Raw genomic sequence first — 25,183 nt, forward strand, 5'->3', positions numbered from 1 at the left:
ACTGGAAAGACTTATCCCAGGCTTGCTTAACAAATTGCCTGGACTGTATGCGTATGAACTGTAGTCTCAGAGTAGGTACAAGCTGGGACAGCAAGACCTGTGGCCAGATCCCCATAGGTGGCATTGAGTTATTTCTCATTCATTCCATAAATATTTGCTGAGCACCATTAACTAGACCCAGGTGCGCTCAGCTGGGTGCTTAGTTATGTATGGGTAGCAAAACAGGCATAGTCCTTACTTCCCTGAAACTCAGGATGTGAGAGAGTCTGTGTACTGGTTGTTTCCTTTGTAAGGAATGCTATTCCCTCTGTTCTTTATTTAAGTAACTCATTCTTACCATTCATGTCTCATCTTAAATATAATCTCTTCAGAGAGGCCTTCCCTAAACATTCAGTCTAAAGGGCCTCCTTGTAATTCTCTATCAAATCATCCAGTTTTATTTTCAAACTAGTACTTTTCAATTTCTGATATTTTCTTATTTGCATATTTTCTGTCTTCAACCACAATCAAATCACCTTTAATAGAGATACCTTCATTTGTTGAAAGCTATGTATCCTGGTGGGGAGACCAATGAGTAGTGGGAAAGAAAGACGAACAGGTATATGGTTATAAACTATGACAAGCATCATAGAGGGAGACAGCATGATGTTGCATGAAAGAACAGGAAGAGGGCCAGGCTCAGTGGCTCATGCTTGTAATCCCAGTACTTTGGGAGGCCAAAGTGGGCGGATCACTTAAAGTCGGGAGTTTGAGACACGCCTGGCCAACATGGTGAAACCCTGTCTCTACTAAAAATACAAAAATGAGCCAGGCATGGTGGCGCAGGTTTGTAATCCCAACTGCTCAGGAGGCTGATGCAGGAGAATCACTTGAACCCAAGCGGTGGAGGTTGCAGTGAGCTTAGATCGTGCCACTGCACTCCATCCTGGGCAACAGAACGAGAGTCTATCTCCAAAAACCAAAAACAAAAAAAGAACAGGAAGAGACTAAGACCAGAGAATCTCCACTGGATGGCCATGTCAAGCCTCTCTGAAGGATGAGAAGCAGCTGCCACGTTAGGTGTGAGGACCCATTCGAGGCAGAGGGAACATCCTGTTCCATTGATACTGTGTGTCTTTCATTGCCTGGGTTTATGAGTAGAACCAACTAGGAGGCTTCAGGACCTGGTTTTTGCCACTGAGACCCAAATAGGTCTGTGCTAGATGGCATGACATTTGAGTCATGTGTATGGAACATGGATCTCTGGGCTGTCCTCTTATAGAACATAGTAGGAAAAGCTGCTAGTTATTGGTGTGGATGGGGAGAAGTGTTTCAACCCTGCCAAACAGATTTATCAGGAAATGTCTGTTTCTGGTTATGAGGTCAGGCTGGCACTTTGGAGAATCACATTAGTTTGCAGTATCAAACAAAAGACAGATGGAATGAAATGCTAAGGATAGACCCATTGGTCCTACAATTTCACTTCAAACTATCACACATTCCTAAACAGAAGGAATGTGCCAAGCTAGACCAAATACCAAGGTTCAAAAAGACCACTCTCTCTGGTTCCTTTGGTTCTCACTATAATGTGTATTTTTTTTACTACAGCCATAGCCACAGAGCTGACAGGTAATAGAGGGTATAATGGGAAGAGGGGCTGGGAAACTGCTATGCATGGCCAGACAGTATGGTTTGTGATGTTGTGGTTGGTGAAAACTGGTTGTGATGATTCTTCTCTGACTGTGGGTATGAACATTGGGCCTTTCCTATCTTGCAAAGAGGCCCAAAGGGATCTCCCTCTACCTGCTGGAATCAAGGCTCAGAGCTCATATGCTTAGAGGCAGGAACTGCTGAATATTTCCAAACTTCTGAGCTTAGGGACAAGTCACCCTTATTCCCACAACTTTCCTCAGTCATTCAGGTGACTGTGGTGACCCGATAGAGGAAATAAATGCATCATGTGGTGGCATTTTGTTCCTGACTCTGGTGTCCCCTGCTGTTCATCATTCAGAGAAATAGCTGCCATGCAACTGACTTTTATTTCTGTTTAAGGGGAGGAAAACTCACATGTGCAAAAGTATATTTGACAAAGGTTTGGGAAATCCATCCCTGAATTATACTTGTCTCATCTTTGCTGATCTGTTTTCCTGGAATGGACTTGCTTTATTGCGTAGTGCTCCCAGGACCCAGCAAAGAGGTCAAAAAGAACATCCTGTCTGAGTACCTTCCTGGATGCATCTGAATCTCAGAGACTAGGTTCCAGCAGAATTACAGCCAGTATGTGCTGCTACCAGGGTAGCATGAAGTTTGAGTCATGTGCATGTGGCATGAAACCTTCAACTTAGGAAAGCTGCTAGGTATCAGTGAGGGTGGGGGGGAGTGCCTCAAAGGGAGAAGCCCCAGCAAGATTTATTCCTCTTTTTGCTTCTTCTTCTCCCTGTCCCTATCATAACCATGAAGCCTTGAACAAATCACCCAAATCTTAGTGGTTTTCTCCATAAATTGTAATATGAACTTGCAAAGATTCTCCATTGCTGATAGTCTAAGGTTCTGTGAGTAGCAACAAAAAAACTTTGTAGCTAACTTCAACCAGAGCAGGCTGTACCCTCAAGCTCTACAAAAAAAGAATACACTACATCCCACAGTCCAGGCAAAGAATTACATGTTCATATTATAAATGTTTCAAACTAGATATCTGCTTGATCTTTCCCCTCTACAGTAAAGCAAATAACTGGGGGAGGGGTTAGTTTGTTTTGACGAGTGCTTTGGGGAGCATCCTTTTGAGAGCAGCAGGAAGCCTCCCCCAGAGTCTCAAATACAGCCAAGGGTATGTTACCTCCCTTCTCATTTGTAAAGTTACCGTCGCTCTTTGACAAATATTCCCAAAGACTGGTTTTATGGGTCCTTATGGCTCCTAGGCATCCTATAACTATTTGCCATTGATTAATGCTCAGTTCAGACCCAGATGGTGGTCCACTTCTTCCTGTTGTCAGCCAGTGGCCTGAGGAAGACCACAGAACCCTTTACATGGAGCCTTCCAAAATGGAAATAGCTGCATTTCAGTGGCAATTCTATCTTGTGAAGATGCCTGTAGCTGGAATCCTCTGTCATTGTTTCTCTGAAAGTAAGTTGAGAGTATGAAAATATTTATTCCAAAACCACAGTGTTGGGTGACAGATGTTCTTATGTTATTCAAAGTCATGGACTCTTTTATAGTCAGAGATATCTGTCTTTGCAGGGAAAACAACAATAGGCCCTCTGTAGGAGAGAAAAATAAAAGCATGTACTGGACTGAGCAGTAATTTCTTAAGGAGGAGCCCTACAGTGAATCAGCTGCCTCAAAATGCTGATGGACAGACAGGCAGGTTGTGGGTCAGGGTAGAGTCCTGTAGAAACTGTCTAATACTTTTTTCTTGCATACAGGACTGATGGACGGCGCTGGTCTTTGGCCTCTTTGCCCTCTTCAGGATATGGAACTAACACTCCTAGCTCCACTGTCTCAGTAAGTAGTCAAATCTATGGCCGTACTTCCTTCACCCTGAGAAAGTACTTTCCTTTGGGTAATGGTTCTCAGCTTTTTCTCCAAAGGCAAACTCAAAGAGGTTGCTTAGAGATGATGCAGAGTGCACGAGACGGCTGGTGTCCCTTCCCAGCCATAGCCAACTCCATAAGTGCCTTCAGAAAGGATGACCAGTGCCCTCTCTGGAAATAGGTTACTTCTAGTGGAGGCAAAGGAGGGCTTGACGGTGAACTTTTGCTTTGACAGTGAGACCAAATATGAGGGCTCCTAAGCACACTTCTCCTACTCCTGCATCCTTATTTCTAGAACTGGAACCAAGAGCAGATCACATTTCTTATATCCAGAAAACTTAGTAGTAGACTTTCCCCTCTTTTTCACCTTTTTCTTTCAAAAAAGAAGGGAAGAATGATTGTTATTTGATATCCAAGTTTGATGCATCTGAAGCAAAAAGCTGGACCCATCTCTAAAATGTTTGTTGATTTTGGAGAATGTTTTAGCCTAAAACACAAGAGCTGTACTACTTGCTGCTATGCACAGTTGACCCTTAGTAAGTCCTCATTGAGCAACTTTTTTGTTTTTTTGAAACGAGAGTATCACTCTCACCCAGGCTGGAGTGCAGTGGTGTATTCATGGCTCACTGCAGCCTTGACCTCCCCAGGCTCAGAGGATCCTCCCACCTCAACTTCCTGAGTAGCTGGGACTGCAGGGGCATGCTACCAGCCTATAGCAGGCTAATTTTTGTATTTTTTGTAGGATGGGATTTCATCATGTTTCCTAGGCTAGTCTCAAACTCCTGGGCTCAAGCAATCCATCTTCCTTGGCCTCCCAAAGTGCTAGGATTACAGGTGTGAACTATCACACCCAGCCGAGCAACTTTTTGTTAAAACCACAGTGCCATGGTTGGCCAACTTTTTCTGTAAAGGGCCCTATATGGAGAGTTTTAGCCTTCGGAGCCCTTACAGAACCAGACCGTAGACCTGCTGACCCCATCGCCATTTCTTGCAGCATTCTTCAGGTCTTCCCTGCTTAGTGTGCCTTTATTCATGAATCTTGAGCAGGGAAAAGGAGTACATTTCCTTTCCCAACCTAGATATTACTATCACATTAATCCAAAGATGTCACTGGTCTTTGGCAACTGTTTAAGATCATTCCCTAGTAAAACATCCCCTTTCCAATAACTCTTTATTAAAACAAGTGATTTTTTTAGAACCAATGTATGAGTTTCATATATGTATAAATATTCCTTTTCTGCAAATTTTAATAGACTTAGCCCAGTGCTCTAGCTTATTAGGATTCTTTAAAACACCAGTTTTGTCCACTGTAGTTTACATTGCCTCACCAGTTTCATGTTAGCTATAGATGGTGAGAATACTTTTTGCAACTTTGATCCAAATCATTTATTAAAGTGTGGCCAAGAAATAACCCTGTGGCGATATCTCACTCACTGTTTATAACTTCTGTATTATAGTATTCTATCAGAGTAAATGTGTACTGTTAGCAAAAAAAAAAAGCTGATTTCTCACTTAGTATTGATCCTATGACAACAGAGTTATCTCAGTGTGGTGCTTTAGTTTTGATTCTTAAATGGATTTAGATATTTAAATTCATTTAAATATGGATTTAGATATTTAAACACAAGCACAGTAGCTCAGGCCTATAATCTCAGCGCTTTGGGAGGTCGAAGCAGGAGTTCCAAAAGACCAGCCTGGACAACACAGCAGGAACCTGTCTCTTACAAAAGAAAGAAACTGGACCTGGTGGCATGCACCTGAAGTTTCAGCTACTTGGGAGGCTGAGGCATGAGGATGACTTGAGCCCAGAAGTTTGAGGCAGCAGTGAGCTATGATCACACCACTGCACTCCATCCTAGACAGCAGAGCAAAATCCTGTCTCTAAAAAAACAAACAGGACAGGTGCGGTGGCTCATGCCTATAATCCTAGCACTTTGGGAGGCTGAGGCAGGCAGATCACCTTAGGTCAGGAGTTCAACACCAGCCTGACCAACATGGAGAAACCCCATCTCTACTAAAAATACAGAATTAGCTGGATGTGGGGGTGCATGCCCATAATCCCAGCTACTCAGGAGGCTGATCATTTGATAAATAGAACTTGGGCTGAAAGTGTTCAACTTGCCTGTATTCTTTGTCAGTCTTATCAGGTAAGGGGAAATTCCCCAGTCCTGGGGCTGAATGGGTGCTTCAGCATTAGCTGTATCTGTGGAAGTCCTGTGATAGCACAAGCACCCTCCCTCAGATGGTGTGTTGAGATTGGCAGTGGGCTGTTGTCAGGAATCCTCAGTCATTGAAACATGTTTAGAATTCATGAGTGTATTCATGTCACATCTAATCTTCAGGTTCAGATATAAAAGTAATTTTCTTCCCTGCTGGTGTCCCTAAAGTCTGGGCACAGCCTTCACAGATCCAGCAAAGGCATTTCTCCTCCAGATAACAGCCAAAAGGAAACATTGCTGAGCTGCCCCCAGGGTGGCTCTCTCAAGATTGTGGACTGGAGAACTTAAGAGGATGTTATTTGCAGCTGGGCACACCTAGAACATGTCCCAAGTGAGGAAGCATGATTTATTAACTACTTTTGCAGTTCTAACATTTCACGAAGATCTGGGCCCAACTTTCTGCACAACTCCTGAAGAACTCTAGTATATTGGGTTCCCCAGGGCTGAGGGCTCTGAAGCGCTGGAGAAGAAAAAGATCATGCACAGGCAAGGCTAAGGGAGTAGAGGAAAGAAGACCTGCTTTGGGTTTACAGTGACTGGGAAGTTCCCTGACCATTTTCAGTCCTTCCCCGTTCTTGGACTGCCCTGGGACATGTCTTTAATGCTGCCTGTTAATGTTTTCCCCTCTAGTCATCATGCTCCTCACAGGAAAAGCTGCACCAGTTGCCTTTCCAGCCTACAGCTGATGAGCTACACTTTTTGACGAAGCATTTCAGCACAGAGAGCGTACCAGATGAGGAGGGACGGCAGTCCCCAGCCATGCGGCCCCGCTCCCGGAGCCTCAGGTGAGGGTGTTCTCTGCCCACTGTCCCAGTGGATGTGGATTTCAGTTTGTTTGCATAGCACAGGGATAGGCACACTTGTGCCATAAAGGGCTAAGACTGAATATTTTTAGGCTTTTTTATAGATCATATATCTCTGTCACATTCCTCAACTCTGTTGTTGTAATATGAAAGCATCTACAAATAATATATAAACTTCATTTACCAAAAGAAACAAAAAGGGTGGCAGGCCAGAGTTGGTCTGCAGGCTGCAATTTGCTAACCCCTGGCATAATACATTGGCCAGCTTGAGTGAGTCAAGTTCAGCAAAGCCCAGGCCCTTTTTGGCTTCAGGTACAGCTCAGCCTATCACCCCAGGAGGTATTTAACAATACTGTAAAGTGGTTCCTTTCTTATTCCCTTAAAGGTAGATAGCAGCAAAAATATACTTTAGATTACATCCGGTAAAAGGAGAACAATGGTATCATCCATTCTGATGGTTGTCTGGCTCCAGAACCCATAGGCCCTGGATATATGAGCTAGGCCAGCTAAAAAAGTTGCTGCTGAAGACAGGATGCTGGCATGGGGAAGAAGCCCATTTCAAAAGCAGAATTAAATGTCCATTTGAATCTGTCTTTATGAATCACCTGGGCACATCTTCATCAAACCAAACAAACCTTAACAGCTGCTGATTAATTTTCTATTCTCATTGGCATTAACTGGTAAATTAGTGCCAGAATTTTAGGTTAAAATGAACATGACTTTAATGACTGAGCTCACTTTTGCAGGGTCCCTAAAAAGTAATTAATTGGCTAATATCTGCAGTCTAGGATCCCAGAGGAGCAGCAGTTCCTCCCAGAAAGAATCCCCTCAGGTAATGCTGTCACCACACCAGGAGTGACAAGGAGTAAGCTGGGCCAGACCACAATGACTGGTTCAGGTTTAGAGATTGATGAAGATGATGACTGGGACTTCAGTGCAAAAGGATCAGGCATACAAATGAGCAGGTGTGGATCCCCAGTACCTTTCTCTGTCTCACAGAGGAACACCTGAGTCTTGGTGGTCTCAATAACCCATACATAGAGAAGGGTACCTTGTAGGCAAGTTGAGATTGGGAGGCCCACAGTGTTGCTCAGAGAAACCCCTGCTGTATTACTCTTAAATCCTTGGTAATGTGCAACAGAACAGCAGGCAAAACATGGCACATTCCAGGGACGAAAGACAGAGTGGGACAGTTGTGAAACTAGCACATCTGGGATCATGTGTCAGGGCAGGAATAAGACCCATATATCCATTTAACTATGTGGCTCCAACTTTGAAATCCTTTAAGGAGATATAATCACACATAAGCCAGAAGGGGAGATTTAGGTTATCAGGGAAGATAATAAATTAAGGCAGAAAACATACCGGCTCTCTTCAGTAAATGACCCAAACTTGTAACTCACAACAGTCTGGACTAGCTTCATTCATCCACCAGGTCAGAGCCCAAGTTAGGTCCACTGGCTGCAGCTAGTTTGGAAAAAAATGTACATGTGCACAATCTTCCTTTGGTTGTTTTGGTAGTTGTTTGATTTACTTTGTTCCCAAAAATATGCCGGGGCACACCCAACCCTACTGGCAAAACTAAGAGGACACAGAGAATCCTACTCTGGGGGAGGTTATCCTAGGAGAGCCACCAGTGAGCTTAGGAGTAGGTCCCTTTCTAGGTCTTTCTAACCTGGCAGAAGTCTGTCAAACCCAAGCCTAGCTCCATATGGTACCATTTTGAACTGAACGAGGAACACTGGAAACTCCAGGAATAAGAAAGGCTCTAGAACTCAGTAGTCATTAAGGTACGTGTATGTAGGCTGCTGAAGACAGAGTCTCTGGGGATGGCTATCTTTCTCCTTGTTAGTTCCATAGCACTAAAGTAGCACAATCATTTCTTTCTTTTTCAGTCCTGGACGATCCCCAGTTTCCTTTGACAGTGAAATAATAATGATGAATCATGTGTACAAAGAAAGATTCCCGAAGGTAAGGATGCATTTAAAAGGAGAGTGGCAGTGTCCCCCATGGTGGCTGCCTATAGTCAGCCCCAATGGGAAGACTCTGGAGTGAGGGAATGAAGTGCTACCTCCAGAGATAACCAAGAAGAAGAACAGAAAGCCAGGAGGCTGCGGACACAGCACAGGGGCTTCCAGAGTACTTGAGAAGGAGACAGCAGGAAACTATGAGTTTGGGGACTGCATTTGCAGAGCCTTTATTTCTTCACTATCCAGAAGTAAAGTTATCCAGAGGGGAATGTCAGAAAGGTATCCCAGCATATATTAAAGAGGAAAAAAGAACTGGATGCTTTATTTCTCAATGTGCGCGTGAGGATTCATGAGTCAGGGTTCGCTCATTACAGGATTTGCCATCTGATGGCACCTCTATTTGATAGAGATTTCTTAAGCAGCTCATCATTACCAGATGTCAGAGAGTACACAGACAGAAGTAGGCTGCATTGGCAAGAAGGCCAGAGGGAGCAGTAGAAGTGGGAAACAGATCTCAGAGTTGCTTGCTAACATTTGAATTTTTATTTTCAAGCAGGAAAATGCTGAGGGGGGAAAGTAGATTGGTATCCTGAGATAGCTAAGACGTACCATTCACAGCTTTGTTGTTTGGCTGTGAACCTCCTTATATATGGAACTAGGGCCTTGTTTCCCATTTGCATGTCTTTTTTCTTTCTTTCTTTCTTTTTTTTTTTTAAAGAGATGGAATCTTGCTCTATCACCCAGTCTGGAGTGTAGTGGTGTAATATTGACTCTCTGGAATCTCCGCCACCCAGGTTCAAACGATTCTCCTGCCTCAGCCCCCTGAGTAGCTAAGACTACAGGCATGTGCCACTGTAGCCAGCTAATTTTTGTATTTTTAGTAGAGACTGATTTTGCCATGTTGGCCAGGCTGGTTTCGAACTCCTGACCTCAGGTGATCCACCTGCCTCAGCCTCCCAAAGTGCTGGGATTATAGGTGTGAGCCACTGTGCCCAGCCCTGTTTGCATGTCTTTTTCAACACCACATGCCTGTACACTCTGAACTGGCCTTCTGAAGATAGGCCCTATTCCTGACGGAGAGAGGATACTGGACTGCAGAACCTGTGCCCTGTGGTCTGTGCTTTATAGCTTTGGAGTGGGCACTGGAGAAAAGAGTGAGGAAGGAGGCAGAACAAACAGCTAGGAATTCATTTTGATGTACATGGTGCTTATGAAGTGTGGGAGTATATAATGTTGAGAAATGTATCTCATGCGTGTCCTCCTCCTCCTTGTATATTAGGTGTTTTTGTACCATTGGATGTTTGTGTTTATAGGCACTTTTCCAGTTCCTTCCTATTGGATGAACTATTGTTAGAGGAAATGCGTTAAGATTCCTTCACTTCCTTCTTCCTCCTCTTATTCCCACTCTTTTTCCCTCTTTCTCTTTCATTCTCCACATAGACACACCGCATATATATATGTATGTAGGTATACATTTGCCTAAGCACACACTGGAAATCAGAAATCACCACCTGGTGGCAAAAGAAATAAGTCAGAATCTTAGATAGACAACTAGGAACTCGTTCACAGATCTGTATTTGTCGTTTTGACACGACTGTGTCGTTAGGTCCCTAAGAGGCTTTGGAGCCAAACCTTCATTCTCCTCTTCTGGGGATCCAGGTCATGGTCATGTTCCTATCTATAAGGCCCCCCATTCCAACTTGCCATCTGTGACCAGGCAGGTTCACTAAGCAACTCCCCGAGCACCTGCCTAACTCCCTTGGGTCCTAGGGTTAAGTAAGAGGATCCTGAGATAAATGAAACTCTCTCTGACTTTAAGGACTTCCCAGTTTAGAAACCAGCAGAGTCCATACATTAAGTTTACATAGTTCGGAGGTCTAGGGGAAGAACAGAGGAATGGAAACCCTAGTTTGCCTGGGAAAAGGAAAGACTTCCCAGAGGAGACAATGATGCTTGAACTGAGATTAGAAGGAGAATTAGGAGTTTGCCAGGCAGGCTTGGCAGGGTGAAAAAGCCATACACAGGGAACAGCATACAGAGGCATGAAATAGCATAGTAAAGGAGGAAGATAGCAAACACTTGCATGTCCTTATAGCAAAAGAGCTTGCTCTGCAGGGAGTTAAGGAAGATGGGCAAGGCCAGATAAAAGAGAACCTTGAATATAAAGCAAAGGCATCTTGACTTAACTTGAAGGTGATCTTTTAATGTCTTCAGTTATCAGGTTTCCCAAATGCGGTGTAAGGAAACCAGGATTACAAGGAGCCCATTATTCTCCTATTTCCAGATCCTTCAGGCTTAGCTCCAACTGAGCTGGGACTAGAGGGGAAGTGTTTCTTTCTTGCTTTTCTTCCCAGGCCACCGCACAAATGGAAGAGCGACTAGCAGAGTTTATTTCCTCCAACACTCCAGACAGCGTGCTGCCCTTGGCAGATGGAACCCTTAGCTTTATTCATCATCAGGTGATTGAGATGGCCCGAGACTGCCTGGATAAATCTCAGAGTGGCCTCATTACATCACAGTACTTCTATGAACTTCAAGAAAATCTGGAGAAACTCTTGCAAGATGTGAGTGTCCTTGTGCTGGGGTTCTGGTAAAACCTTCACCTGGTATTGGATTCATAATCCCAAGCTAGGATCAGGGCATTAGTGGTATTCTCAGTCTTAACAGACTGCTTGTTACTCACCCTCACGGGTAGTGCTGATGGACTTAGATTCCTCCTCAGTTCCCTGCAATACTGAGAGAAGCCTGCTTGATATCAAAAGAACTCACTTCTGTTCCATTTCTAAATCCAAAGTTATATTACTCTGCATGAAGCTCCACCATTGGTAGTATTCATAAGTATTTGACTAGGAGTTTTGTTATACAAAGCCAAAAAGTGGCTCCAGTGGCTGTGTTGGGCTCCATTCTCCTGGCAATACTGATTTAAGCAGAACCTTCAGACTGTTTATCCTCAGCCAAGGGACAGCAGGTATGAGGTTTAGCCATTTGCTTGATGAGAAGTTCTCCAGTTGGGAATTACATGCTTTGAGACCTGATCCTCCCCTGTGTGAAAAAATCTCTGGGAGGCTAAAGGTAAAGTAATCCAGAGATGGCCAAGACCAAAGCATATGAGAGTTCTTAAGCACTGCTTCCTGCACTAGCGTTTCCTTTGCTATCAGCCTCTCAGTAAGGTGGCCAGATGCCATCTCACTCAGACCACAGCAGTCCATATTATCCATTAGTACAGTTTGAGGGAGAGACGATGTGCCTGTCTTCCCAGAGCTCATCATTTCACTAAAGAATTCTTCAGTCCAGAACCCCTTATTACTTCCAGACCAAGACCTCTGTCTAGAGTAGTACCAACTGAGCTGAGGGCCCCATTAAAAGGATACCATTGTGTTCATCTAGAAATAAGAAGGAGCAGGGAGTTTAAACACATTTTCAGGAAACAGTTGAATCTAGAGAAAGGATAACTAAAGATGATCATGATTACTGTTGTCAAGTAGTGGAAAATTTCTCATATATAAAAGAGAGCAGATTGTTCTCAGTACCCCTGGAAGACATAATTAGTCCAAAGGGCATGAGTTACAGTGAGAAAGGTTTTGATGTAATAGGTGAAAAATTACTTCCTTCTATGAAAATGTCTTTTTCTGATTTCAAAAGAAATATCTAAAATCAAACATTGTAGAAGTATAATTTTAGAAAGCTAGAGTCCCCTGAAAATCACTGGTAGCTGTTAGTTTCTGTTCAAGAAAAGCTTTCTGACAGTTTGCCAGCAATGGAAAGGGGTACCCCAGAGACATTTAGGCATCAGGGATTACTGTATCAGGTAAAGGATTAATGTGAAGTAACTTCCAAGTTTCCTGGTACATTTAAGATTGATCTTCTAAAATGCTGAGATCAGAGTCTTGCCCAAAACCTTTAGGCATTTTCCCAGACTGACTGCCAATGGGGGTAGGTTGTTTGATACAATAGGAGCACTGAGTTTGGAGCCAGTTTGTTTGTCTGTTCCCTAATTTGCAAGACCGTTGGAATGTAGAAAAGAATTCGTTGTAGGCTCTATCTTAGGGAATTTGCCATCAATAGGGTTACAGATTCATCAACATGTACTTACAGTAAAAATAATCACTGTTATTACACTGAGTATATGAATTCTCTCAGTTCCACTGACTACAGTACAACGTAGTTGTACTGTAGTTGAGATGAGCACCAGGGAGAGGTAGATTCTGAGCACAGAGGAGGATATGCTGATTCTTCGTGGAAAGTTCAGGGAAGGTTGAATCTTAACAGACAGGTAGCATAAAGCTAGGAAACAGCATAAACAACATCTTGGTTGGGCACAGTGGCTCCTGCCTATAATTCTAACACTTTGGGAGGCCAGGGTGAGAGGATCGCTTGAGACCAGCCTGGGCAACAAAATGAGACCCCCCTCTCCACTATCCAAGTGTGGTGGCATGCACCTGTAATCCCAGATACTCAGGAGACTGAGTTGGGAGGATTGCCTGAGCCCTGGAAGCCCAGGCTGCAGTGAGCTGTAATTGTGCCACTGCACTCCAACCCAGATGACAGAGTGAGATCGTCTCTAAATAAACAAATAAGTAAATAACCTCTGAAAGGTGTAAAGAAACTTAGTATATTCCAGAAATTGCAGATGAAGTAGTTTGGCATGACTACAGTAAAAGATGCCCACAGGGGAAAAGCTGGCAGATTAATTTTTTTTTTTTTTTTTTGGAGACACAGTCTTACTCTGTCGCCCAGGCTGTAGTGCAGTGGTGTGATCTTGGCTCACTGCAACCTCTGCCCGCCAGGTTCAAGCAGTTGTCCTGCCTCAGCATCCCTAGCAGCTAGGATTACAGGCACTTGCTACCACGCCTGGTTAATTTTTGTATTTTTAGTAGAGACAGGGTTTTACCATGTTGGCCGGGCTGGTCTCAAACTCCTGACCTCAAATGATCCACCCACCTCGGCCTCCCAAAGTGCTGATATTACAGGTGTGAGCCACCGTTCCTGGCCAGCTGGCAGATGAATTTGAAGAATTAGACTGGGGGCCAGAGGCTGAAGGGCCTTGTGAGGAGTTTAGATTGTATCATGAATGCAGTGGGTATCATCTAATGTGGCAAATTGGAAAATGACCTGATCAGATTTTAGAATAATAAAAATCAGTAACATCTGTTAGTTACTGTATATTATACTGTTATTAATAGTATTTAATACATGCTAGACACTACCTCATTTAATTTATCTGATTAAATCTTCACAGCCATGTAAGGAAGGTACTTAATAATATTTCCTAAGTTTACAGATAAGGAAACTAAGTTAGCTCAAGATAACTGATTTTTTTTAAGTAGCAAAACTAGGACCCAGTGCCAGGTTTGGCTTATTCTAGAGCCTGAGATCATACATTTTCAAATGCTTAATCAATAGACATTGACTGACATCTGCTGTATAGGAGGCACTCTGCTAGGCTTAGCATTTGAGGAAACAAAAAGACATAAGAGCCTCTTTACTCACTAGGCCCAGCAGTGTAGCTGTAGAGACAGATAGCTTATTATGACACAGCGTGACAGTACCATGTGTTATGCACTAACAGCCAGGAGAATATGTTAAAGAGAGCAGTTACTTTTTCTTCTCGTGTGTGTATATATGTGTGTTGGGAACAGGAGACAGATGAGGCTTCACAGAATTGATGATATTTGGGCTACATTTTAAAAGAATAAATAGGATTTCACCAACTGCTCAACCTCTCTCTTCATTTCATAACCAATACTTTAAAAAGAGAAAAGTCCTCATATACTAATTTTCATTTCCTTGTATCCTATTCACTACTCAATCTTCTGTCTTCCAGTTTCCCTTTCCACCATTCCACTAAAACCTTTCAGGCAAAATTCACCAAGGAACTAATTGGCCAGTTGCCAAATCCTGTGGCTACTTTGAGTCCCCATCTTCTGCCACCTCTCTGTGGAACACAGTGAATACTTCTTAAACCCTCTTCCCCCCTCGTTGTCAATTCACCATTCTCACTGGTCTTGCTGACTCTTTACAAGTTCCTTTGCTGCCCATCTCTTCAGTACTGGTGTGCAACACAGCACCATCCTGCATGTCTGTTGTCCCCTTTCCCCTTTCTCCACACTCTCTCTGATGCCTTGCCACCTGTGCCCATGTCTTCAGTTGTCATCTCTACGCTGAGGACTCCCACATGTGGCTGCCCCTCTTCTGAGCTTCACATCGGTTCACCCAGCTGCCCACTGAACTCCTCGACTTTGACTTCCCATATTGGTTTCTGTTCTTTGGTTGCATGTAATAGAAATCTGACTCAGAATAGTTTAAACAGTAAAGGGAAACATAAGAGTAAAAGAGGTGGGTCTTAGAGAATTGAAGCTAGGGATATAACCAGGACTTAAGAAGAAACCAGAGGCCGGGCGCAGTGGCTCAAGCCTGTAATCCCAGCACTTTGGGAGGCCGAGGTGGGCAGATCACGAGGTCAAGAGATCGAGACCATTCTGGCCAACATGGTAAAACCCCGTCTCTACTAAAAATACAAAAATTAGCTGGGCATGGTGGCGTGCGCCTGTAGTCCCAGCTACTTGGGAGGCTGTGGCAGAAGAATTGCTTGAACCTAGGAGGCGGAGGTTGCAGTGAGCTGAGATTGTACCACTGCACTCCAGCCAGGCGCCTGGTGACAGAATGAGACTCTGTCTCAAAAAAAAAAAAAGAAGAAGAAGAAGAAACCAGAACTAGAAACCAGAAGCTCCAGGAATTTCAGGAAGTCTTCATTTCTCTTTTTCTGTGTGCATCTTTTCCTCTATCTCGATGATAGGTATGGCCATCCCTTTTCACAGTTTCTTAAACAGTTCTGCCACATTGACATTAACAATTATCTTTCTATACATTTTTAAATTCCTAGGCAACTGATCTTCCCTGGTCAGCTGTCAGAGGTGGGAGGGAAGGTGCAGCCACACAGTACAAATGTGGCTCCTAGAAACCAGAGCAGTTCTCAGGAAAAAAGAGAAAGGCCTCTGGGCCAAGCAGATACCCAAGAGACTCTCTCATGTAGGTGCCTGCAACTCTATACACCCAAAATTGAGCTTATCTTTTCTGCCTAGCTGTTCTTTCTCTAAAACCAAATACAGTATTTCTTTACCTATCCTCACCTAAATGGCTTATCATCTTAAGAGTTCCCATTTCACTTCTTCATGGAAATTTTCCTAGAATTGAAGTTGTAGTTGCCTTCTATTCGTGCTTCTTTCACCCCTTAATCTGCTTCTGTAGTAGCACAAGTCTGTCCACTTGTCTACATTCTTCTGTCTTGACCTGTGCCTTTTTTATCTGAATTATTAGAGTTGCCTGCTAATGGGTTTTCCTGCTTTTAGCCTTGCGCTCTTAGTGTACCCTCTACACTGCAGCCACAGTGATCCTTCTGAAGTACCTTTCTGATCATATCACTCCTCAGCTTTGAGGTCTCTCTATTCCTTACAGTCTAGGGTGGAAAGTGACCATCAGTGAAGGCGCCATTGAGAGTTGCCCATTGAGCTGGGGTCTGAAGGGTAAGTGAGGCTGTTGGTTGTAGGAGCAGGTACAACTATATGTCTGTGTGACATTCCTTGGTGTTACGTAGTATTCTAAAGCTCAGATGGTTCCCTGTAAGCAACTCTCTCCCTCTCATAGTCAACCAGCCTTCTCTGAGTTCTTTGCTTTGCAGAGCTGTCTATGCTACCAATTGTTTCTTCCTGTAGTCAGCTCTGCCCAGTCTAGTCCTGCTTAGCCCAACCATACTGGGCCAGTAGATTGCTTAAACAACCATTCTTTTCTCTGTAGGCTCATGAGCGCTCAGAGAGCTCGGAAGTGGCTTTTGTGATGCAGCTGGTGAAAAAGCTGATGATTGTCATTGCCCGCCCAGCACGTCTACTGGAATGCCTGGTGAGTGGACTCTAGGAAAGTCGGATGGGCAGATTTGGAGGAGGGCTATAGAGGAAGTAGCCTGCTGACAGCAAAACTGTGGTGGCACCCACCACCATTTCTGTTGCTTAGTCCTTATTTAAATATGCTTTGCGAGCACTGGGGGGACTAAACAGGTTTCTGTGAGGACAAATGTATGGTCCTGAGGGGATGCGGCAGGAAGGAGTATTAGTCTAGCCCACCCCAACATGAGCAGGGCTCACATCAGTGGGGGCCTTGGGGGTAAGGAGCGTCGGGAGCATAGCCCAGTTTAGTCTGCACAAGTTGAGTCCTTCATTTAAGTTTGAGCGATACTTTACTGAGTACCTACTTCATGCTAGACACTGGAGATACAGACATGAATAAAGCACAGTCTCTGATCTCAGGATGTTTCCTCTACAGTGTGGTTGGGGAGCATGAGGCATGAGGACATGTAAATAGTAATTATAATAACTGCAAGAAGTGTTATAGCTGAGTTCAGTACACGGCACACCGGGAACCTAGAAAAGGCAGTGCTTTAGTCTTCCCTCGAAGAACATTCAGTGAATGCTCCTGGGGGACATGATATCAGCAAAATCCCAGATAAGGAACATGGGAAGGAGCATTCAGTGGGGCACAGCGTGGGTTTGAAGAAGTGCTGAGGGGTAAGCCTGGAAGGTAGGTTGTGACAAGGTCATGGAGGGTGTTGGGTTCTTAGCTCTGGAGTTTTGCGTTACTCTTATGGCCACTTGGAGGCACCAGAAAATTTAGGTGAGAATGTGACACTGTCACATTTACTTTTTTCTTAAACAATATTATTAAGATGTAATTTACATAAAGCCGGGTGCGGTGGCTCACCTGCCCGGCTTTATGTAAATTATATCTTAATACATAATCCCAGCACTTTGGGAGGTCAAGAGATTGAGACCACCCTGGCCAACATGGTGAAACCCCGTCTCTACTAAAAAATACAAAAATTAGCTGGGTGTGATGACACGCACCTGTAGTCCCAGGTACTCAGGAGGCAAGGCAGGAGAATTGCTTGAACCTGGGAGGCAGAGGCTGCAGTGAGCTGAGATCCTGCCACTGCACTCCAGCCTGACGCCTAGCAACAAAGCAAGACTCTGTCCCAACAATAACAAAAAAAGATACAGTTTACATACAATAAAATATATCCCTTTGATTATATCGAGATCCAACAAATATACACTTTTAGAATCATGGCCACAGCTGAGATAGAGAATATTTCTAAGTTCCTTTTTGCCCCTTTGAAGTCAGTCCTGTCTTTCTCCTGCTCCTAGATGATATCTTACCTGCTTTGTTTCACTAGGGATGGGTTTGCCTTTGGTACAGTTTCCTAGAAATGAAACCATGTTTCTGTGTGGTTTCTGTAGTACGTACTGACTTCTTTCACTCTGCACGTTTGTGGAAATTCATACATGTTGTTACATGTATCAGTAGTTGGCTCCTATTTATTTCTGTGTAAATATTGCATCAGATTTGGTCCTAAGAAAGATTACTTTGGCTGCAACATGGATAGTGAATTGGAAGACAGGGCAAGATAAGCCAGGGACATCAGGGCAGAGGCACTCAAAGCAATTCATGTGGGATGGGGTGGCCAGAACTCAGACATTGAATGGTAGTGTAACAGAGAGAAAGAGGTGGATTAGAGAGGTATTTATGAGAGAGACATTCTGACCAGATAGGAGCTAAGGAAGAATAAGAAGTTAAAAGGACTTCCAGGTCTGGCTTAGGTTATATCCAGATAGGTACAATTCTCCAAAACAGTGAGACCACAGGGAATGAGAACAAAGTTCAGAGCTACTGCTGTGATCGAGCAGAGAGCCTTTCCCTCAAGAACATGAAGTGCTTGGCTGAGCAGGGACTTGGAGTAAGACCTGGACTGAATGCTGGTTTTCTGTTCCTTCCTACCTCTGTGATTATGGACACATCAGTGCATCCCTGTGAGCCTTGATTTCCTCAGTGAGATCAATGAGTTGCTAGAGGGTTTAACCCAGTGTGTGGCCCTTAGTAGGCATTCAGTTATTATGTGCAGACAAGGACTATGCTTTTCAATGGATCTCCAGCCTCTAGCACACAAGAAATGCCTGATAAATATTTGAAGGTTATGCATGCACCAGTAGGACTGTGCCAAAGCTCTTATGAGCCTTAATTGAGTGTGTACCAGGACTGCTCTGGACTGGGCATCTGAACACACCTGACAGTGACACCTGGCTGATAGAAGGCATGGGAGATCAATAGGCTGAGCTCTCTTGAAAGTAAAACCTCTAGTTCTTATTGCCAGGAAGGCAGCGTATGCTGAGCATGTCCAATCTGGAGGTGACCTGGTTGACAACTTTGTTCCCATTCCTGTGATCCCCGAATCATGTTGTTTCTGAGCATTCAGGGGTGGGAGTGTCCCATCACAGAGAAAATCTTGTTCATCTCACTCTACTAAATGCTGTAAAACCAAAGAGGCCAACAGCCTTCACTTTTATCTGTCACCACTGACTACCTCTCTCCCTTTGTACAGGAGTTTGACCCTGAAGAGTTCTACCACCTATTAGAAGCAGCTGAGGGCCACGCCAAAGAGGGACAAGGGATTAAATGTGACATTCCCCGCTACATCGTTAGCCAGCTGGGCCTCACACGGGATCCCCTAGAGGGTAAGCATGCTGCCTGGTGGCTGCAAAGAGGCCCCATTGCTGCTGGCAAGCTCTAACAGCAGGGAAGCTGCTTGGAGAAGAGACTTAGCTTGGACATGGACACAACATGGCCCCATTGCCTCAGGATTTTGGGTGATACACTGTGATCTCTGTGACAAAACAGCCTTTCCTTTGGAACTGCTGTTCACATTTACCTGACAGATCCCAGCCTGGATTGTGTCGGCCTGGCTGAGTTGCATTTAGAGCCTCAGATCCAAAGAGGTCAACAAAAAAGGGCCACAATCATATTTGCAAAAATGGTCACCTCCTCTGCAACTTACCTCTCCTCTTGGCCACCTTACAGATCTTCCTGTGTCTTTGGGGTGGTCCAACACAGGGCTTCAGAGGATATCGCCATTCTTCTGGGTTTCCTGCTGAACTCCTGCAGGAACCATGGGCTTCCAAGTCCCTGGTCTGCAGGTATCCTGCTCCTGCCTTCTGTGCTTCCCAGCCCCATCCAGTGAAGCAGTCTTAGCCAGCAGGATGGGAACTAGTAGCCCAGATTCAGGCCGTTTTTCAGGAAATGACCCAAGTTTATAGAATTTGCCAGACCCTGTGAATGGCAATGGACTTCTAGAAATGGGAGTAGCAGTAGGATTTGGTTTGTTTCCTGCTCCAAAAGCTGGGACTACATTGGGTATTGTGCCACAGGACTGAATTCACATCCCAGGCTGATGCAGAAAGCATTAATGCCTACCCTACATGCACCTGTTGTATGATCTGAGGGTACTGCTGAGATACCTGACATTGCCACATGCATTCTTCTCTTGTCTTTGTTTTGTTTCCAGAAATGGCCCAGTTGAGCAGCTGTGACAGTCCTGATACTCCAGAGACAGATGATTCTATTGAGGTAAAACCCTGAGCTCCTGCCCCATTCCTGGACCCTGGGCCCTCTGAAGCAAAGAGCTATGAATTCTCTTTAAGAGAATATCTGAAGGAGGGATGGGGGTATTGGTGACAGCAAACACTGTCTGAGAAGTCATTCTATCCTGGAAGAATGGTCAGGAGAGTACGCTAGAGCTAAGAGCTGAGAAGGAGAAGATACTAGAGCCACAGCTTCCGCAAGGATATGGGCTCTGAGAAGCATGCCTGTCTCCTGCCTTTTCCCTTGTCTTCCAGGGCCGTGGGGCATCTCTGCCATCTAAAAAGACACCCTCTGAAGAGGACTTCGAAACCATTAAGCTCATCAGCAATGGCGCCTATGGGTAAAGGCAGGGGTGAGGGTATGGCCAGGACTGAAGACAGGTCAGCCCTTGATCTCTTCCATGTGAGAGTGTATGCTGCCCAGTCCTCTGCACAGATGCCTCAGGGTGGACTTTCTTACTCCCAGAAGCCTCCTGGGTGGGCAGGAGTTCAGACTCCTCTGACATCTGAGCATTGTTCCTTTCCCAGACAAGATTCCCACCCCTCTTACTGCCATGCATCCTCCTCTCCCTGAGCTCTGGGGAAGCATTGAGCCGTGCCATCAGGACATGGTCTATCAGGAAGTTTAGAGTTTTGTGGGCCAGGGGGTTCCAGATCCTTCTCATTGATATGCACACCCCTGCACCTTTGTTCTATGCATTAATTAAGGTTTGAGAGAAGGCAGTTTGGGTGGCAGAGAGCACAGCTCAGGTGCTGAGGGTCCATGTTGGGCCGGACTGTGTTTCCCAGGGCTGTATTCCTGGTGCGGCACAAGTCCACCCGGCAGCGCTTTGCCATGAAGAAGATCAACAAGCAGAACCTGATCCTACGGAACCAGATCCAGCAGGCCTTCGTGGAACGTGACATACTGACTTTCGCTGAGAACCCCTTTGTGGTCAGCATGTTCTGCTCCTTTGAGACCAAGCGCCACTTGTGCATGGTGATGGAGTATGTTGAAGGTACTGAGGCAAAGGTGGCCTGGCACAAAGGCCAAGGCACAATCTGAGACTTAGCCTTAAACAGGGACCAGCAGCTTTGTACAGAGGTGAAGTTTCAGGGCCCAGCTTTCCAGTCCCTCTTTGGTATTGCTTTCAGCCTCAGGATTACTGAGACCATTTGGCCATGGTGGGCACAAAGCTCCAAAGCTCCCTGCCTCTACCGTGAGAGGCACTCTGGAACAGGATGTAGCAGGCCAGCAGCTATAGAATGTTGCACCCCAAAGCCTGCAAACCCTCTACTGCTGGTATCAGATAGCAACAAAGGAAGCAGCAGAGCAGCAAAAGCCCAGGATTGAGTGCTAGGAGGATTGCATCTGGACCCTCAGAAGAAAGGAAAGCCATTAATCACCCTGACTGGCTTGCAAAGGGGACACCCCTTAAAACCATGTAAAATGCTCTGGGAGTAGAACAGAAGAGCAACACAGGTCATAGTTCTGGAGAGGGGCAGCAGCTTTGCCAGTGGCCTTCCCTCTCACCTTCTCACTGTGTGTACAGCTTCCAAAGATATTGTGCCTACGCCTTGAGGCTGAAGCAAAACAAAACTCTGTTAGTGTTTAGTGGGTACATGCTGGGAGTTTATAGTGTTACTTTAATCAGAAACTAAAAGAAAGCCAATAAGAAGGAAGTAAAATGAACAAATGCTAATGTCTCGGCCAGATGTGTTTATAGTATACAGTATTCCTGTCCTAAAATAATTAGGTTGGTGCAAAAGTAATTGCATTTTTGCCATTACTTTTAATAGAGGGCTGGGTTCCTTCCCTCTCTGACCTGAAAAATGGCCTTGACAGCTATCAGCAGATTCACTTTACTTTCCACCCTCCTCCATACCCTGTGTATTAGTCCATTTTCACACTGCTAATAAAGGTATACCAAAGACTGGGCAATTTATGAAAGAAGAAGGTTTATTGGAGTTACAGTTCATTGTGGCTGGGGAGGCCTCACAATCATGGCAGAGATAAAAGGCATGTCTCACATAGTGGCAGACGAGAGAGAGCTTGTGCAGGGAAACTCCCCTTTATGAAACCATCAGATCTGCTGGGCATGGTGGCTCACAAGTGTAATCACAGTACTTTGGAAGGCAGAGGCAGGCAGATCACCTGAGGTCAGGAATTCAAGAGCAGCCTGACCAACATGGCAAAACCCCGCCTCTACTGAAAATGCAAAAATTAGCTGGGTATGGTGGCACACACCTGTAATCCCACCTACTTGGAAGGCTGAGGCAGGAGAATCCCTAGAATCCAGAAGGCAGAGGTTGCATTGAGCTGAGATTAAGCCACTGTACTCCAGCCTGGGCGACACAGCGAGACTCTGTCTAAAAAAATAATAAATGAAAATAACCATCAGATTTCATGAGACTTATTCGCTATCATGGGAATAGCATGGGAAAGACCCACTTTTATGATTGAATTTTCTCCCACTAGGTTTCTTCCCACAACACATGGGAATTATGGGAGCTATAATTCAAGAGGAGATGTGGGTGGGGACACAGCCAAACCATATCACCGTGTTTCCCACCCATGCCAGCAGCAAAAGGGCTAGAATAGAGTCCCCAGCACCAGGATATTCCATAAAGCTGTCTCCTCTGGGACCTCAGAAGCTGCTAGATGGGAACTGGCTAGAGTAGGGAACTGGATCCTTTCCTCATGGTAGCCTGGGCTTATTGCAGGGGGAGACTGTGCCACTCTGCTGAAGAATATTGGGGCCCTGCCTGTGGACATGGTGCGTCTATACTTTGCAGAAACTGTGCTGGCCCTGGAGTACTTACACAACTATGGCATCGTGCACCGTGACCTCAAGCCTGACAAGTATGTCTACTCTCTGTGTCCCTTGTCCAGGGTCTTCCTCTTGGGTCTCTAGATAAATGGCAGCAAGCACAGTAGATCTAAATGTATCCAGATGGCTTCTGGGAAACATGTCTCTGTGTGTGTCCATCTAGGCTTAGTTCTGTAGCCCCCTGACCCCAAATGCAAATCATTGCCTCAAGGTCTGGCTGGAGCATTATAAGGCTTCAGTGACATAAGAGTCACTGAGGAGCCCCACTGAAGAAACCAAGGAAGAACAAAAGAATAAGCACATGTAGATGGCTGAACAAGTGTGCTGACATTTACTGACATCTACTCTGTGCCAAGCACTATATTCTGGGTTTTAAATATAGTCCCTGGCATGTAGAAGTTAAGTCTACAGTGGGAGACAGAAATACATGTATATAGGCTTCTTCTCAGAGGGTATTAGTCAAGTGGAAAAGGGTAGGAGACCTACTTTCCAAAGCAGGAGAGCAGAATGTGCAGAGGCACACAGGTGCAAGAGAACATCACTTGTTCGGGAACTACAAATAGTACAACATGGCGACAGCTTAGATGGTGAGACAGTAGTTAAGAGAAAAGGTGAGAGAGGCAGGTGCTAGTTCATCAAGGGCCCTTTTGTTATATTTGACTTTTATTTTAAAGGGGCCTAGAGAATCTTCGAAGTGTCCGTTAACCAAAGATATGATAGAATGGCATACCCAGATTGTGGTTTAGGTTTAGAAAGCTTAGTCTACTGATGAAGAGCGATACTGAGACCAGGGCAAAGACAGCAATGCCTGCAGCAGAACAGGGAGCCAGGATAGAAAGAAGAGAGGTGTAGCATAGGGAAGAGGATCAGGTTAGAGTAGGAGTAGGAAGGGAAGCGAGGAAACAGGAGGCTGGGATGTCTTCCAGATTTCCAGCATGGGATTGTTGCAGGATGTTAAGCCTCTGTGGGAGAAAGTGGCTTTGACATTAAACAGACCTGAGTTCAAATGGCCATTCTTCTGCTTGTTAAGTCTGAGTTTGAGTCTATTAATTAAATTTCCCTGACCCTCACATTCCTCCTTTCTAAAATAGGGATAATTATACCTACCTTTGATATGTTACTCTAGAAAACCTTTCAGGGGCCAGAATATTTTTACAGCACCAAAGAGCTCGTAGGTAACGTAATTATTGTTTTTCACTGAGAAAGGGAACCAGTTGGGAGGTATGACTTTGTTTTGGACAGGTTGAATTTGTGGTGCCTGAAAGACATATGGGCAGTTGGGTAGGCCTGGAGCTCAAGAAGGAAGTCAGGGCCAGAGGTACTATTTGGGGAATCATTAGAATAAAAGGGTGGCAGGGTAAAGCCTTCAGCACAAAATGAGTGGCTCAGGCAGAGTATATGAAGGGATCTTAGTTTCTCCCAACCAACCCTCCTCCTAAGACCAGCCATTTATATGATACAATATTATGTGCCCCCTGCCCCTCTCCCTGAAACAGGAGTATTATGGGCCACTCACATCAGGAGAGGAGACTAGGAATGGCTACAGCAGCTGCCTTAGGATGAGGCTGAGCTCAGTTCTGTAGAAGAAACTCTTCCTCAACTGAATGATTCCTACCCCCAATATAGAATACAGTTAGGGCAATAAATAGAAATGGAGTTGTGGGAATGGGCAAAAGGCAGATTTGTTGCTTGTGTAGGACGTAACACTCACATAGCCAGAATGAATTACTTTTTCACACCTGCCTGTCCCCCTGCTGAAGGTGTCTCACAGTACCCCCATGGAAGCCTGAGTGGGGAAATTGGGCATATACTAAAATCAGTACTCTCGGAAAACCAGGAATAACTTCATAATTTTGTGTCTCCGGTCTCCCAGCCTCCTAATTACATCCATGGGGCACATCAAGCTCACTGACTTTGGACTGTCCAAAATTGGCCTCATGAGTCTGACAACGAACTTATATGAGGGTCATATTGAAAAGGATGCCCGGGAATTCCTGGACAAGCAGGTAAGGAAGGGTAGTTGATGTATTGGGGATTAAATTCTAGGCCCTTGGCCTGGTGCAGTGGCTCACGCCCATAATCCCAGCCCTTTGGGAGGCTGAGGCAGGAGGATCACTTGAGGCCAGGAATTCAAAACCAGCTCTAGACAACATAGTGAGACCCCATCTCTACATTTGTACACATATACATACATTCCAGGCCCTAGAAGAAGGCCCTGGGGCCATATGCCTACCTTGTAGCTAGATGTTAAGATTGGGGAACCCCTATCTTTTCTACCTTTGAGTTCCAGAGAGGCATTGATATAGGTAGCACATTTGGAAAACAGGATGAGCCATGAGAATCATATGGATATAAAATCCAGTCATCCTCCTCAGGGTTTGGAGAAAATAGGTCATGTAACTGTTAGCA

General features: G+C 44.9%; 1 protein-coding gene across 18 annotated transcripts in view; it reads left to right on the forward strand.

The window, feature by feature from the left end:
* The window catches only part of MAST2 (microtubule associated serine/threonine kinase 2), a 229,012-nt gene that overhangs the window by 195,824 nt on the left and 8,005 nt on the right, over positions 1-25,183 (forward strand). For 15 of the 18 annotated variants that reach the window (XM_074380734.1, XM_074380742.1, XM_074380735.1 and 12 more), the window contains 12 exons: positions 1,588-1,608; positions 3,403-3,481; positions 6,360-6,514; positions 8,428-8,503; positions 10,857-11,066; positions 16,297-16,398; positions 18,929-19,061; positions 19,889-19,950; positions 20,220-20,305; positions 20,754-20,962; positions 22,668-22,806; positions 24,648-24,780. In XM_074380734.1, the coding sequence (XP_074236835.1) occupies positions 1,588-1,608; positions 3,403-3,481; positions 6,360-6,514; positions 8,428-8,503; positions 10,857-11,066; positions 16,297-16,398; positions 18,929-19,061; positions 19,889-19,950; positions 20,220-20,305; positions 20,754-20,962; positions 22,668-22,806; positions 24,648-24,780 (1,405 nt within the window). The remainder of the gene's footprint in view (positions 1-1,587; positions 1,609-3,402; positions 3,482-6,359; positions 6,515-8,427; positions 8,504-10,856; positions 11,067-16,296; positions 16,399-18,928; positions 19,062-19,888; positions 19,951-20,219; positions 20,306-20,753; positions 20,963-22,667; positions 22,807-24,647; positions 24,781-25,183) is intronic. The other 3 variants (XM_074380736.1, XM_010347407.3, XM_010347408.3) reach the window with 1 other exon arrangement.

The sequence above is a fragment of the Saimiri boliviensis genome, chromosome 11 (assembly GCF_048565385.1).
Source record: "Saimiri boliviensis isolate mSaiBol1 chromosome 11, mSaiBol1.pri, whole genome shotgun sequence".
NCBI lineage: Eukaryota > Metazoa > Chordata > Mammalia > Primates > Cebidae > Saimiri > Saimiri boliviensis.